Below are 16743 nucleotides of genomic sequence, written 5' to 3'. Positions count from 1 at the left end.
CCAACCGGAGTACATCATCTCGGTTAGGAATGCGAAGTTGGACAAGACACCAACTCTTCCAACCGGAGTACATCATCTCGGTTGGGAATGCGAAGTTGGACAAGACACCAACTCTTCCAACCGGAGTACATCATCACGGTCTGTAACATGAAAACAATAGTCCAAGTGCTAAAGCAAAATTACTTCTATAAATTGACAAAAAGAATTACATGCTGTGGTGCAAGCCAAAAAATTTCTTTGCACAAGAAAAGAAAGCAGAAGCTTAAAAATAATACAGTTTCAAGTTGGCCGCATTCCATGGCCGAGGTATTTCTCTTCCCTCTAAATCCTCCAAGTGGTAAGCCCCCTTGCCCGCCAGACCAGTGATCTTGTAGGGTCCTTCCCAATTTGCCCCTAGTTTGCCTTCTCCTGGCACCAGGGTGTTGCCCATAATCTTCCTCAAAACCCAATCACCAACTTTGAACGGTCTGGGGTGCACTGTCTTGTTATACTTCTTTGAGAGCTCCTGTTGGTAGGCGGCCACATGGATGAGGGCCTTCTCCCGACGCTCGTCCACTAGGTCCAGCTCCAAGGCAATAGCCTCGGCATTCAGCTCGGGCTCAAAACTCTTGCTTCTGAGGGTGGGCATTTCAACTTCCAAGGGTATGACCGCCTCCATGCCGTAAGCCAAAGCAAATGGAGTTTCCCCGGTGGAACGTCGCGGGGTTGTTCTGTATGCCCAAAGGACGCTAGGTAATTCCTCAGCCCATTTGCCCTTGGCCTTTTCCAGCCGTTTCTTCAACCCATCCAGTATAGTCTTATTCGATGCTTCGGCTTGACCATTGGACTGTGGGTAAGCCGGGGTGGAGTTGTAGAATTCTATCTTCAAATCTTCACAAAATCCTCTGAATAGGCGACCGTCAAACTGGGTGCCATTGTCAGAGATCAAAATCTTGGGGACGCCAAACCGCGTGACCACGTTCTGCCAGACAAATCGCTTCACGTCTTTCTCTTTAATGGTTGCCAAGGGCTCAGCTTCAACCCAGTTTGTGAAGTAATCTGTGGCCGCGATGAAGAATTTCCGGTTGCCCGGTGCTGTTGGCAGTGGTCCCACTATATCTAGCCCCCACATGGCGAAGGGCCAAGGACTGGTGAGGGGAAGAAGTTCCCTGGCAGGCTGGTGGATCTGATGGGCGAATTTCTGGCATTTCTCGCACTTGCGGACATATTTTTGTGCATCGGCCTGCATGCACGGCCACCAGTAACCCTGCGAAATAGCACGGTAGGCCAAGGACCTGCCTCCTATGTGGCTGCCACAAATGCCCTCATGAATTTCGTACAAGAGGGCCTCCACACTATTCGGGTGCACGCACTTTAAATAAGGACCAGTGAAGGACTTCTTATATAACGCGCCGGATGAAGAGAGCCAAAACCGCTCTGACTTCACCCGGATTTTGTGTGCTTCTTTCTTGTCAGTTGGAAGAGTCCGGTCTCTGAGGAACAAGATCAAGGGGTCCATCCAAGAAGGACCGAGCGCGGCGCAGAGTAAATCTGTCTGCCCGGCGTGTTCAATGCTTGGCCGCGGAAGAAAGTCAATCAAAAGAGGGTTTGGAAAAGTATTACCCACCATAGAAGCGAGACCGGCCAGTTCATCAGCTCGGCTGGTTTCTTCTCGGCCAATCTGTTAGACTCTAATTACCTCAAACTGCTTGATATGTGCCCTGACCAGAGCCTGGTACTTCGTCATCCTTTCGTCCTTGGCTTCATAAATCCCAGAAACTTGGTTAACCACAAGCTGGGAATCACTGTACACCAGGAGCTCGGCAGCCTTCATTTGAATTGCGCTCTTGAGCCCGGCGAGAAGTGCCTCGTACTCAGCCTCGTTGTTAGATGCCGGGAAGCCAAGCGTGATAGAATGTTCAATGGTTAGGCCATCCGGGGAGATAAGAACGATACCTAGGCCAGCACCATGGCGGTTGGACGCTCCATCAACAAAAAGCTTCCACATGTCCCCCACAAAAAGCTTCCAGCAGTCGGATGGGTCCTGAGAGTTGCGAAGGGCAGTGGGATCACAATTGTTCGGTTGTGCGGTGTCAAGTTCGGTGTTGACCGGTGCAAATTCAGTGCCCCTTAGTGATTCGACACCGGACTCAGCAAGTTCTGTAATGCTCAAGTCCGTGGGTGAATCATCAGGTTGCGGTGTGAAGCCGGCCGCAAGTTCTGAGCTATGTAGAACCATTCCTTCCCCCCTTGATGATTCGGCACCGGGCTCAGCAAGTTGGTTCGGAATGTCCAAGTCCGTAGGCGAATCATCAGGTTCTGAGCGGTGCGGTTCAATTTCTTCCCCCCTTGGTGATGCGGGACCGGACAGAGTGGATGGGCTGGTGATACACAACTCCGTCATCGCATCACCGGGTGGTATGATCATGCAAACTGAGGGAACTTCGATGGTGCGCGCTAACTCCGCGGTGCTACCTCCTTCAACTGGTTGTACCTCGGTTGGCATTGCGTGCATCTCATCATCTGCCTTGGTAATGTCGACCGGGCATACCGGATGAATGCCAGGTGAGAACTCGGCGACAAAATCTGCCAAGGTCTGGGCTTTTATAGCAGTGCGCGGCTGGAACTTGACATCAAACTGTCCCAACTCGACCGCCCACTTAAGAATTCGGCCTGAAAAGTCCGCCCGTTCAAACAAGGCCTTGAGGGGAAATTCAGTCAGTACGATAATGGTATGGGCGTGGAAATAGTGCGCCAATTTTCTTGAAGCCATCATCAAGGCTAAAGCAAGCTTCTCCAGTGGCAAGTATCTCGACTCTGCCGGTAACAAAGTTTTGCTGACATAAAAAATTGGGAGGTGCTTGATTCCTTCAGCACGGACCAGCACCGCACTGACTGCGTGCTGGGAGACGGCAAGGTAAAGGTAGAGTTCCTCACCCGGTTCTGGTGTAACCAACAGTGGCGGAGAAGACAGATATTCCTTGAGCTCGGCCAAAGCTCGGTCACATTCGTCGTCCCATGAGAACTTTGACTTCAATGCTTGAAAGAAAGGGCGGCAGCGATCTGATGACCGGCTTATAAATTGATTAAGCGCAGTGGCCATACCGGCCAAATGCTGCACGTCCTTAGCCGAGCTAGGTTGCTTCAACGCTTGAATGGCTCTGATCTGAGTAGGGTCTGCTTCGATGCCTCGGTTCGTGACTAGGAATCCCAAAAGTTTTCCGGATCCCACGCCAAAGGCACACTTTGAGGCGTTCAAGCGCAGCTTGTGCTTCTTTAGAATGGCAAACATCTCGGCTAAGTCGGACAAATGGTTTGCCTCATGTCGGCTTTTTACCACCATATCATCAATATAAGCTTCCATTGTCCGACCAAGCAAAGGATCAAACATTTTGGTCACCATCCTCTGAAAGGTTGCCCCGGCGTTTTTCAAACCAAATGGCATGACTCGGTAGCAGAAGAGTCCCCTTGGAGTCGTGAAAGAGGTGATCTCTCGGTCAGGCCCATGCATGGCGATCTGGTGATAGCCGCGGTACGCATCCAAAAAACTGAGCCTATTGTGTCCAGCCGTCAAGTCCACTAGCTGGTCTATGCGCGGCAAAGGGAAGCTGTCTTTGGGACAAGCTCGGTTGACTGTTTGTAGTCGACACAAACTCGCCACTTCCCATTCTTCTTAGGCACCACTACTGTGTTGGAAATCCACCGAGGATAGTGCACTTCCTAAATTGCTCGTGCCTCAAGCAGGTTCTTTACCTCCTCAGCAACTACCTCGGCGTGATGCAACGCCGATCTCCTTGTTCGCTGGATGACTGGCTTTGCTCCAGGGAAAACATTGAGGTGATGGCAGATAAAACTTGGGTCGAGGCCAAGCATGTCGTAAGGCGACCATGCAAAGACTTCGATATTCGCCATCAAAAACTCAATCATCTCGGTCCTCTCTATGGCCATGAGACTTGAACCGAGCAGGAAGAACTTGTCCGGCTGCTCGGTATCGATCCGCACTTCAACCAATTCTTCAACAGCCTTATCCTCGGCTTTGGTGCCCACATCATCCAAGACACCCTGGTCCTCCGGTCCCTCGATCATTTGAACGAATCCTTTGGCAGCCCGGCTTCTGTTGACCGCCACGAAGCACTGCTTGGACAGGACCTGATCGCCCCAAATCTCCTCGATTGCCCCCATGGCCGAGGGGAATCTCATCATCTGGTGATAAGTCGATGCTACAGCTTGCATGGCGTGTAACCATCCCCTTCCAAGGATAAGGTTGTACGTCGAAGGCACTTGTAGCACCCAAAACTCAACTTGTTTGACCACGAATCCCGCTTTGACCGGCAGGATAATCTTTCCCAAAGGCCACTCCGGTTGAGAGTTGAATCCAACCAGTGGCGAAGTCGCCGGAGCCAAGGCTGTCTCCCGGAGTTTAAGCTGCTTGAACGCATCGTAGTACATGATCTCGACCGAGCTTCCCTGATCGATCAAGATCCGCTTAACATCAAAGTCCTTGATGCGTAATGTTACCACTAGGGCATCGTTGTGCGGCGTTTGGATGCGCTCAAGATCCCTTGAGGTGAAACTAATCACGTCTTTTTCTTCAGTCTTCCCCCTCTTGATGGCAGGCTGCACCGACAAAACTTCCCTTATATGCTCTGCCTTTTTTATCATGCCCCGAAGTTCGCAAACTCGCTCCGGTTCCACGATGCCATGGATGACATTAACAACTCCTTGTGGTGGTGCGTCTCGGTCATCCTGTCCCCTGGGATCGACCGGAGCCTGATTTGGATTTAATCCGCCATCAATGTAAAGGTCTAGATGCCCGGCTGCAACCAGCTCTTCCAAGTGCTGGCGCAATGGATAACAATCCTCTGTCCGGTGGCCCCTCTCCCGGTGGAATGTGCAGCGATACCGCGGATTATAGCCCTTCTGTCTATCGCCCAACTTAGCAGGAAACCGGACATACTCCTCGTCTCGGATTTCACTAAGTATGCGATAAATTGGAATCTTGAAGACTGTGGTGATGCCGGTCCTTGCCTTCATCCTTCTGTTTGCGTCTGCTACGTCATCTCGGGGGTAGTCATCTCGGTCATTCCGACGTCCTCTGCCCCGGTTTTTTCGATTTGAACCACGGTCCGATTCTTCTGCTCGGTCACTTGAGCGGCTGGACTCTTGCCCAACTGCGTGCACTTTGCCTGCTGTCTTCTTGTCTGTTGCTGCCGGGGTGGCCTTCATGGTAGAAGCTGATGCGTCGTCCTCTACTCGGATGTGCTCGTTGATGCGTTGCATGAGCTGGCCCATGGAGGTCGACTGGTGCATGGTAAGCGAGTCCCGCAGTCTATGTCCGACCGGGAGACCACGCTTGTATTGCGTGATTGCAAGGTTGACTGGGCAATCCAAGATCTCGTTGAAGGTTTCCTAGTACCTTGAGTTGTACACCTTTAGTGTGTCGCTCGGTTCCATCTTGACACTTAGCAGATGATCAACTTCCTTTGGTGTTTTTGTGTTGGTTTTGAAGCGTGTAACAAACGCCTCGGCCAACTGATGCCACCTTTGTATGCTCCCTTCCCGCAACCGCTCGAACCACTTTAAGCCCAGCTCGCCCAAACTCGACGGGAAGATTAGGCACATAAGTCTGTCATTCCGCCTATGTCCGGCCATAACCTGTCGGAAGTGACTCACATGCATGTAAGGATCGGTTTTCCCGTCGTAAAGTGTGAACTTAGGCTGGTGGAAGCCTGTCGGAAGCGGTGTTGTTTCTATATCCAGGGAAAATGGGGTGGCGCTCAGCCTGGCCAAGTCCGTATCTTCAAAGAGCGGCACTGCTTGGCGGGGTGGAGGCATTCCGACCTCCTCACTGGCGTGTACCCCATAAGATAACTGCTGGAGCGCCGGTATTCTCTGTGCTTCGCGCCGGCGGGCCCGCTCCTTTAAGACCGCCCGTAAATCCTCTGACTGAGCAGAGTAAGAGTACCTCGACGTCATCTCCGGACGTGAGGGTTTGTAGGTGCTGTCTTGCGCGCTAGACTTCCCTGCACCCACGTCGGAATCACCAACCTGGTAACTTCTGGTAATGGATATTGACTGAGTACGTCGCTAACTCTGACCGCCTGAATGGCGGGATGGGGTGCGCTCACTGTGGTCTCCCACTCCAACTACACCCTTCCCTTTGACATGCCGCTTGAGATCTTCCATCTCCGCCGCCATTCGCCGGATGACAGCATCTTGATCCCTCAACTTGCTTTCCAGTCGCCTGGCGTGCGAGTCTCTCCTCCGCCGGTGACCGTCTGGACTCCGTGAATGTCCATGACTTCATCCGCGCTTGTCCCGCGCATCTCTTGACTGTCCGCCAGTGGGAGTTCCCAAGTCAGCCATTGGATGGACAGCAGGAGGTCCCTCTCTCCTTCGGGTATACTCCGGGGTGGCTCCGTCGATGGCGGACAACGGAAACTCGTCGTTGTTCGCCATGGACGGCGATCAGATGAACCTAGAAGACAAGGTTTTGTCTATCAAGTTTCCCACAGACGGCGCCAATTGTACGGGGAGCAAATATTCCGGCAAGCCCGTACTCCTTTCTTCCGAGCTCCGTCGATGTCCGATCACCTGCGAGCAAGTAAGGGTGAGCTACCCGGCGGTGTGTGGCCGGAAAAACCCTCCGACGATCAAGTTAGCACACACCTTAGGATGGATAGAGAGAAGGGAGAGAGTGTTTGAGTGTAAAAATTCCTTACAGAGATGTTCATGTGTCCCGTATGGGGGGCGCAGACAAGCTTATATACCTTCTGAGCCCCTTACCCACTCGCAGTCATCTCCTGACACGTGGCTCTGCTATCCCATCTGTCAGCATAGACCTTGCTGAACATCACCTAATCTCAACTTCCTGACTTCACAGCTGGAGCTCGGCAGCCGAGCTGCTCTACCACGGCCATGCCATGCTTCATACCCATGCGCCTAACCGGATAAACGCATGGAGGACCGGGCTAGGCGGCATCCCGGCAAAGCCTAGCCCGGGTACCTCCTTTGGTCGGCCTTCCTGCCGGTCACACAGTCTCCTCGGTTGACCACGCCTTACCGGGCACCGGTCACTCAGCTTGTCTGGCTTCAGCCATCCCCTGATCGGGCAGCTCGGTCCAACCAAGCGCTATCTAGCCGAGCTCCTTCTTGGGCCGGGGCGGCTCACGCTTGGCCCAAGTTCTGCCCGGCCCAGGTTCTGGCAGCCCACTTCTTGGCGGATGGTCAATCATCTCGGCCCCATGCACCGTTGGGCTCTCAATCTGCTCGGCCGTTACCTCGGCCCAACTCCCGATCATAAATCACCCTCTCAGCATACATTGAAGTCACTTTTTGGGCCCAATTTTGTGGGTTTTAAGGTCTGCCTTAGGTCTGTCTGGGGCCCTTTTGATCATATTTTATGTCTATAGTGCATGTGTAGAGCGATCCCATCCAAGGCCTTTCAAAGGAGCCTTTCTTTGCATGTTTCCTAGACCCATTTCAGAGCCAATTTGGTGAGTTTTAGATCTTTCATATTTGATTTCCAGAGTTGGTTTTGCCATGCTAAGTGTCTATCTTATATGTGCTTAATAACCCCTTGAATGGCCTTCCAAAGAAGCCCCTCATTTTTGCATGCATTAGCTGCATTTTAGTGATTATTTGGGCATATTTTGGCGTATTTTATTCACTGTTTTTGGCTGGTTTGATGAGTTCTCATTTGCTTCATATACATGCCATGTAAACCATGCTTGCAAGCCAATGTTGCATGCTATTTTAGTCCATCATGTTAGAATCTTTTGGCCATGCTCTAAACTAGAAATGTGCATGTTTTGGGACTGCCTTGGCTCTGTCTTTTGACTTCATGATCAAATAATGCTTGCTTTGTATACTTGTGGTTCAATACATGTGCCTAGTTTTGAGTTTCGAGGCTTATTCCATACATCGGGTGCCATATTTCCATGTTTCAGGATCATTTAGCATCATGTTTTAGTGCTGAAAATTACATGTTCATAGGCCATCTTTCATCCCTTGCCATGCTTTGGTAGAGTGGCATTTGATGCCTTAGGTTCGGTCCTCGGTATGTGTGCATGTGTGCACGCATTTCGATTGTCTCATTTTCATCTAATGGCTACTGATGTGAGTGTCGATGAGGTTCACTCATGTTGGTGTAAGTCCATTATGCATTGTGTATGCCTTTTCGTTTCATAGCATTGCGTATGCTAGGTTGCGTGTTAGAACTTTGTGTATGCCATGTTACATCGAGCATTGTGCATGCCATTTCATAGCATTGCGTATGCTAGGTTGTATGTTAGTCACATTGTGTATGCCATCTCATTTACATTGTGTTTGGGATAGGAGTTAGCCCGAGCACGGGAAACGAGGGACGTTTCGTACTCCGAGTGACGGAACGTGTCTCAATTCCCGGTCGCCGACACTCTGGATTATCCATGATGGAGTTTAGGTCTTGTTGTGTTTTCATGTGCATTCATTTCACATTGAGTCGTGCAATTCGACTCCTCGGCCATCATGCATTGATATGCGTGATTGGTGGCACGAGAATCGAGGACTACACTCCCTGAAGAGTAGTCATGCATACATATGTGAAATACTTTGCCATGCCCCTTTCTTGCTCTCTGTTACAGCAAATCAGAAATCAGCAGCTTTCTAAAGCCTTGCACAGCATTCCGGCATTAATTGCAAACAGAGGCAAACCGGGGCATCGTAATGGATTTCTGCGCAAGGCGACTCGAGCATGCATCATTCATCATTTGGAACAGAGCTGAGGCAGTCCATGGATTTGTGTGTTAATTTACCTGTTTTCCTAGATTAATTTGTTAATTAATTAGGATTTTGTATTTATTCGGACTGTACTATTTATTCGGACTATACTATTTATTCAGACTGTATTATTCTTTCGGACCCTCCAAGCGAGGGCACAATTGTAATAAGTGTGCGTGAGTGTGATGTATGTCTTCCAACCCCACGTCTTTCTCCCTTTTATTTACCTGCTTATGATGGTTAGATTAGGGCATGTTTCAATTAGCATACTTATGCTTGCATGTTTGCATCATTCATCTATCTTGCATGCACCAAGCTCGGCGCATCATACTAACTGCATTTGTATTTCAATTCCAAGTTGAATACTTGTTAGTTGTAGCATTTCATATGCTATCTTTAGAATAGCCAAGCCTATCTTAGTTGCATTTTGCATGTGTTGCATTAGGCATTTCTGTATAGTTAGGATCATGCATAGATTTCTAACATAGCTTCTGTTTTGGCTTGGAGTACTCGGTAAGTTTTATGCTTTAGCATCCTTGCATGCGTGTGAGTGACTGCCATGATTGCATGCTTACCATGAGGCTATGTGCTTATATGATATAACTGCCTGAATGCCTGTGGGTGAAGGTTGGGTTATTTGGATTGGAACAATTCATCAATTGTGAGTTTTAAGCCCACTAGATAGTGGCAAATCATCTTGTTTTCTAAGCCCACCTGAGGGTGGCAAATTCACATTTTAGCCTACTTGCGGGTAGCACCATCAAACCGTTTTCAAATAAACAAACATGGAATGTTTTGTTCCAATTCAGGCGATCCAGTCTATACTTGTATGCTGTGCGCATCACATAGTAAATCTAGGCTAATAACCGGAATAAGAACACATAATGTCTTCAAAACTAGATATCATGGTTAGTAGAGGCCGATCTTTGATCGGGCGAGCGGGGGTGCTCACGAAGTGACCTTCCCCAATCGTACCCAAGTTCTTGAGCTGAGGCAACTTTGGTGATGACGGACACGTGGCCTCAGGCAACGAGTTAGGGTTTCCTAAATTTTCCAAAATAAAATATTTAGATGGCGACTCTGTATCTGGCAAAGCAGTCCATGTTTGGCACTTCTTTAAAAAAATCTGTTTTCAAAAACGATTTGCCGGATTTGGACTCTTTGATGATTTCATCGATCTTGCATTGCACTCTACGAGATTAGATACAGGACCGTGACATTGAGTCCTGAACTGTAGTGAGCCCATATGAACAAAACGGGGGGATTTCCCTCCCGGGACGTTCGGGGACGTCTACACCCAGGGGGCAGCAGGCTTCTTAGACCCCGAGGTCGTCGCGGAAGATGACCTCGGTTTTTTTTATTTTGGCGATTCGGATGGTTAGGCCTCAGAGCGCCTCTTCCCAGCAGAGGGTTGAGATTTGTCACTCTCAGCCAACTTGGATATTGGCAAAGCATCGACAGATTCAGTCTGAGTTACCTTAGCCTTTGGTTGAGCTTTTTGATTCATTTTGGCTTTGGAGGAGACAGGGTCTGTGTTGGTTGTGCATCAATATCAGAAGGGATGCTAGCCAAGAGATCTTTTGTAATTGGTTTTGGGCAACCCATCTCGGCAGTAGAAACTGTTTGGCGTCGACGACGGCGTTGTGATATTGGAATCAAGTATGAAGCCGAGGTTGATGGCTGATCAGCTGGATCGGAAGTTAACCCTTGATCTGTCCGAGATGAGGACGCAGTCTGTGGAGTTGTGGCAGAAGTGGAGAAAGGCTTTTCTTCTTCCTCTTTGGGATGTCAAGCAGAGCTAACTTATAGGTTGGGATAAAGTTGAGAAGCAAAAGCGCCTTCCGTTTGTGAATCGGAAGGTTCAGTAGCTTCTTCAAATCCTTGCTGGGGAGGAAGGATTGGCGAAAGCTCTTTGGAGGCTGAGGAAGAACTGCAAAGATAAAAACAGCACAGACATTAGAACAAGAATATTGAAAACTTTGTGCAAGAAGATAAGAAAACTTATGACGGGTGGCCCTTATCAGCTCCTTCCCCCAAAACAGTTCGGATTAAGGGATAAAGATGGAGGTCATCGTTTGGCTGAAACTCCCAATTGCCCGAGACGATAAAGTAATCATCTCCAGCTCCCTTGTTGGAGTCTGGGAGGTCGGCTACGATTTTATATTCAGTGGATCTCGGCTTGAGGTAGTAGACATAGTCCGTGTCTTTTCTAAGGCGACACATGGTATAATAGTAGTGGAAATCGACAAGTGTAACCCTGGCATTCTCTTGTTTGACTAAAGCTATGGTACCAGTAATAACTCGGTAAGAATTGATGGCGAGTTGCATTGGGCTCAACTTATAGATGTGAAGGATTTGACGGAAAAAATGGTCAAGTGAAAACCGAAGTCCACACTCAATAAAGGCAACTACAGGAAAGGGCATGGAGTGATCAGTAGGCATGATGGAGTCATCATCCCCAGCCAACCTCAGATTGGCATCGGCTGGGATTTCAAACTCTTGCCTAAAAAATTCTAGCTTGGAGGGGGTGTCTACATGATGTTTCCACATACCCATGATATCAGGATAACTAAAGGTATTGGATTTCAGTAAGAAGATGTTTTAAATAGGGTTATTGGGACCTCGGCAAAAAATCTAGGTTTGAGCTGGTGCAGAAAATTGTAAGGGATGTTTCAGTTTTGCCCTAAATTGTGGGTTCTACAGTCAAATCCCAAACCTAAGTCTATGGAAACAAAGACTGAAGGCACGAATCTGGAAAAGACACAAAAAAAAAACAGAAACAAGAACGAGTTTCAGAAGCAAGAACAGAGATGGTTTATCAAGAACATAAAGAATACAAGAAGTATAGGGCCAAGAACAGTGGCAAAAATACAGGGAAGTGGTTAAACAGTGCGTGTGTTCAAGATATGGGCAAGGGAAAAATCATGGAAAAAACACATTCAGGTATATGATTCACAAATTAAAAGTTTAAACAAATGCAGTAGTGGTGGCAAGTAATGGAAAGCATTAAGAAATTGAAAGCGAAAGGAACAGTAAACTCACCGAAGAAAAGAAGCCAGTGTAAAGATCGCCGAAGTTAGACACTGGTTACAAAAGTAACAGAACGATGGAAAGCATCACCAGAAGAAGGAATGAAGGCAGTTACAAAGCTTGGGATCTGGAACAATGGCATACTCAGGTGCTAGAAAGAGAAAAAACAAAGGAATCGAATGCAAAAGTGAAGGAATGAAAGAAAAGGGAAAAAGTTTTGTCAAAATCTTGAAATGGCGGCAAAAGAGGACGATTAATGCGCCTGGGACAGCGAATGCGTCAGACGGCGCATGTATGTGCAAAACGACTTATAGGCGCGTCCGGAGTACGATCCAATAAGAAGAAAACACGTGGATTAAACAGTTGAGTTGTTATGAATGACAGCTCATACGCGTGAAGAAGCTCTTGGAATTCTTGATCTTTAAGAAGATATGTCACCTTAAGATGATGATCACAGCTTAAATCGACGAATTAGCATGGGGTACTGATATAGGTTCCATCACCTCAGAATGCCGAGGTAATAGAACCTAGGGGGCAGTTGTGGGGATATATTTTTGAGTACCGACACATGGCAAGGTGACGCCGACGTGTCAGCTGAGGTGCCACGTGTCAGGGTCATGACGCCGAGGTGATCTCGGTTAAAGCCGAGCTTATCTCCGAAGATATCGGAGTCCGAGAAAAGCGGATAAAGGACAAGAGTCTAAGAATAAGGGAAGACTTCAAGATGGATAAGGATAATGTTCTTAGGGAATCTATCCATATCTCTTGAGGAGTCCAAAGTATATACTGAACAGGAGTTCATAGAGGTCAGGCTTCTATTGGGACTAGGATTGAGTTAGCTATAAAAGAGAGGCACCCCCGTGGGTCTCAGGTACGCAATTTATATTCTGTCTAGTGAGTTAAGCACTATTATTTGTCTTTGAGAGATATACTAACTTGATCGTCGGAGTGCCCCCGGGTGGACGAACCACCACCAAAATCTTCTCTTTCTGTTACAGGTTAGCCAGGTGTCATCTATTCTGCCAGTGCTCTCCAGCTGAATGCTGAGTTGGGCAGTGTGATCGGAAAATCACTCACACATGAGGGTTTTAGAGGGGGGCCATGGTATGTTGGGAACCAACTTCTCCTCCTTAAGAGATAGAAGAGAATGATGAAGTTAACTAAAGAGTATATGTCCCAAATCCCTGTGTGGGTCAAATTATTCCATGTCCCTATGGAATATTGGGATTTTGAAGGTCTTAGTAGGATACCAAGTCTAATAGGGACCCCTCTTTTTATGGATAATTTAACCTCCTCTGGCACTAGAATTTCCTTTGCTAGAGTGTGTGTGGAAGTAAATGTGGAATCTACACTTCCTCAGAGTTTTTTTGTCAAATGTGAAGAGGAAGTTGTTGAAATTAGGGTTGAATACCAAGGCCTACCTACTAAGTGTGAACATTGCAAGGTGTTTGGGCATAACACAAAGAATTGCATTACGAACCAAGTTGCCCAACTAGTTCAAATGCAAAAGCAGTCAGAGAATGAGAAGGATGGAGGTTGGCAAACTGTTAAGGCTAAAGGTAAAAAGAAAATGAGTGAACTTGAGGGTAATGGATCTGCTTCTGCACCAAGCCAACAAGACCCGCCTATTCTGCAAGAGTCACGAGAGCAACCAGTTCTGTCATCCCACTCTGCTCCTATTACAGCACAACCTCAACAAGATCCCCCTCCAAGGGAGAGTCTCATACCTGGAGTAAACGAAGAAGTTCCACTCAAGGCGCTACATGATGAAATTCTGGGACTGGCACAAGTCCTGAGTCCCAAAGCAAGTCAAATCATAGAAGAAGTGAAGAGAGAAGTAATGGCAGCAAAAAGTCCAATGGTTAGTATGGGTACTGATATTCAAGAGAAGGAGTAACATAATTCTTCAACTTTAGGCAGCAAAAAGAAAAAAGCAGCAGGGAAAACCTCTGGGAGCCAGAGAAAAAGCACAGGTGAGTATTGTGTACTTTTTGTTTGGGTTAATAGTGATTTACAGTTTGTTCATTATGGATTTTAAAATATCTTCATGGAATATTAGAGGTTTAAATGAACCTCTAAAACAAAAAGAAATTAGGAATTTTGTCCTTAAGGACGATCTTAAAATTTTTGGCATTTTGGAAACTAAAGTTAAACATACTAATGAGCAAACTGTTTTTGAGAAAATCTTTAAGAATAAGTGGGCTTTTGTGTCTAACTCAGACAATACTACCCCTGGTCGTATTTGGCTATGTTGGGATCCCAACTTTTGTGTTATTAACCCAATTTATCAATCTGATCAAATCATTTTTTGTAAAATTGACCTTTTTGACTCTGATATTTCCTTGGCTGCTGGTTTTGTATATGCTGAGAGCAAACATATTTTGAGAGTTCCCCTTTTTGGGAAAATTGTTGAGCTCTCCTCCCAATTGTCCAACACTCCTTCTGTTTATTTTTTAGTCTCTAGCATTTTTGAAAAATATAAATATCATACAATTTTTTCTCTCCTAAAATAAATATAATAAAAAAGAAACTTTATCACCTCCCATAAAATATATACTATTAATATCTTTCACAACTGGTTTAATCTATATAAGCCTAAAATTAAGCCTAATATAAAATAAAAATTAAACCTTATATCTAGATTCTCTCTATTTCATAATTAAATGCAATTTTATTTCCAAATAAATTTAAGCATATTTATACTATATATAATATTTAAAAAAAATCTCATAATTTATTATTTTTTGTAACACCTTCAAAATTGGCCCATAATTCATACATTCATGTTACAAGGAATTGACAATATATTCAAGAGAATAAAGTGTACATCTATTTATCAGAGTATTTATCACAAGAGTATTACATGTTGACAACAAAAGTAAATGTCCTACGGGCTTACAACTTTCCAAGCCAACACTTGGTTACAAAAAAAGGAGAGTACTAACTCATACACATTAAGCCCTTAGCTTAAATTTACATGTAATACACAAAAAGGTAAACAACAAAAATCCTTCAGCCTCTAAGCCTCCCAAGCTATGTCCTTGGAGGTGGCATATCACCTGAACTTGAAAATGATGTCCCATATAGGGTGAGCCAATGCCCAGTAGAGATATACTAAACCAAGTATGAGAAATAATTAAAACAATAGCATTTGATATATGGTTAACACTTATAAACCAACTTACAATACTTTACAATTCAACAACAAGTACATCCATTTTCCATCACAATTTTCTTCACTTATACAGTTTCAATTCATAATTATGGCTCAGAACCTGGCCAAACAATTCAATGAGACTATGACTCATATTAAAACACTTCTAAACTTCACAATTCACATGAGATTATAACTCATATTAAAACACTTCCATACTTCACAAATGATACACAGATTTGCTGTATCAATGGAGTCCATCCCCTATCTTCTCCCAAATATCTAGTTTAGGAGTCCATCCCCTATCTTCTCCCAAATCGTGGAGTACATCCCCTATCTCCTCCCAAGCAATATACATATACAATTTATTTAAACAATTATCATATACAATAATCAATCAATACACACATTTGCTGTATTATTCCAACCGTCATATTCAATGACATATTCAATGTGATTAGTTTCAGTCTTCCCTAATCATCATACAATGTCTACAACAATCAAGACTATCCTCCACCGATAGCCCAAAGTAGTTATCTCTAAACAGATAATAAATTTATCAACAGATAAAATATCGACATTCTCATAGGTGAGTGATTAAATTATCCAACTATACCATTTACTCCCACAATTTTCCAATTTCATGAATTTCACATTTCTCCAAATTAATTATTCAAATTAATTATCCACCATAATTAGGGCATTTTTCCCTTTTTTCAAACATCAACCCTAAGGTTCAATTTCTTCAATTTAACAACAATAATACCATTTTCCAAGATCTCACATACACATGGAGTTTTTAAAACATAAACCCCTCTTTTATAAATTACATAACAAACCCTAACTTTTTCCAAAATTACCCAACAACACCAACTAATCAAAATGACTAAAATTTATGTCAAAACCTATAAGATGGAGTAGGATATCCCTACCTCAGATTTTGGAGCTCAAAGGAGAAGAAGGACAAGGCTCAAGATGCTCCAAACTCAAAGATTCTCGGATCAAAACGAAGCCCGCACCGGGCTCTAACTTTTATACAAAGGAAATAGTGTAGGAGAACCCTAGATCAAGAGTTATTGTAGAAGGAAGTGGTCTTTTAGAGAGTGAGGCAGCCATTCTAGGGTTTGAGGGAAAAAGAGATGAAAAAGTGTGTAAAAATCCCGCTGCTGCCAGCTGATATATTCGAGGCTCGCTCGAGGGAAGGAGTGGTCGCTCGAGCGACCAGACACAAAGAAACCTCGCTCGAGCCAACAATTCGAAGCTTCAGGTCTGCAACCCAGAAGCATGCTCGAGCGAAGAAAAGCTCGCTCGAGTGAAGAAACCCAAAACATACAGCTCGCTCGCTCGAGTGAAGGAAATCTCGCTCGAGCCAAGAAATGCAACTCTCAGGTCCAGAACCAGACGCAGACGCAAGCTCGAGCGCAAGACTTCTCGCTCGAGCCACTAGACACAACACCCAACTCTCACTCGAGCGAATGAACCCTGGCTCGAGCAAAGGATCTAAAACACAGAGCTCACTCGAGCGACAAAAGCCTCGCTCGAGCGAAGAAACAAAATTCTGGGCAGCAACTATTGGTTTAAACTCACTAACAACCTGTAACGAACCTGCCCAACACATCCCAAAACTCGAACATAAAGAATATAAGGATGACAACAAGATATATATACCAACCAACACCACAGAACCTAAGTCCGGAATACTGTACATAAAGGGGAAAACCCGGGATCGCTATATTTTTTATAATGATTCCATAATTTATAATTTAGAAAAAGAAAGACGAAAAAAATTATTCTTGTGTACTCTTTCTCTAACCAATTTT

The 16743-nt window shown here is 45.7% G+C and overlaps 1 protein-coding gene across 1 annotated transcript in view; it reads left to right on the top strand.

Moving 5' to 3' along the window:
- The window catches only part of LOC114279476 (uncharacterized), a 28820-nt gene extending 15237 nt beyond the window's left edge, over window positions 1-13583 (top strand). Inside the window, exon 2 of the mRNA XM_028221723.2 lies at window positions 12854-13583. Coding sequence (XP_028077524.2) covers window positions 12854-12920 — 67 coding nt within the window. The 3' untranslated portion in view covers window positions 12921-13583. The remainder of the gene's footprint in view (window positions 1-12853) is intronic.
- The last annotated feature ends 3160 nt before the right edge of the window (window positions 13584-16743 follow it).

This window comes from Camellia sinensis, chromosome 4 (assembly GCF_055761805.1).
Source record: "Camellia sinensis isolate YWXY chromosome 4, ASM5576180v1, whole genome shotgun sequence".
NCBI classification, from domain to species: Eukaryota; Viridiplantae; Streptophyta; class Magnoliopsida; order Ericales; family Theaceae; genus Camellia; species Camellia sinensis.
Note: the sequence above shows the minus strand (reverse complement) of the source record. Positions and strands in the feature narration are given on the sequence as shown.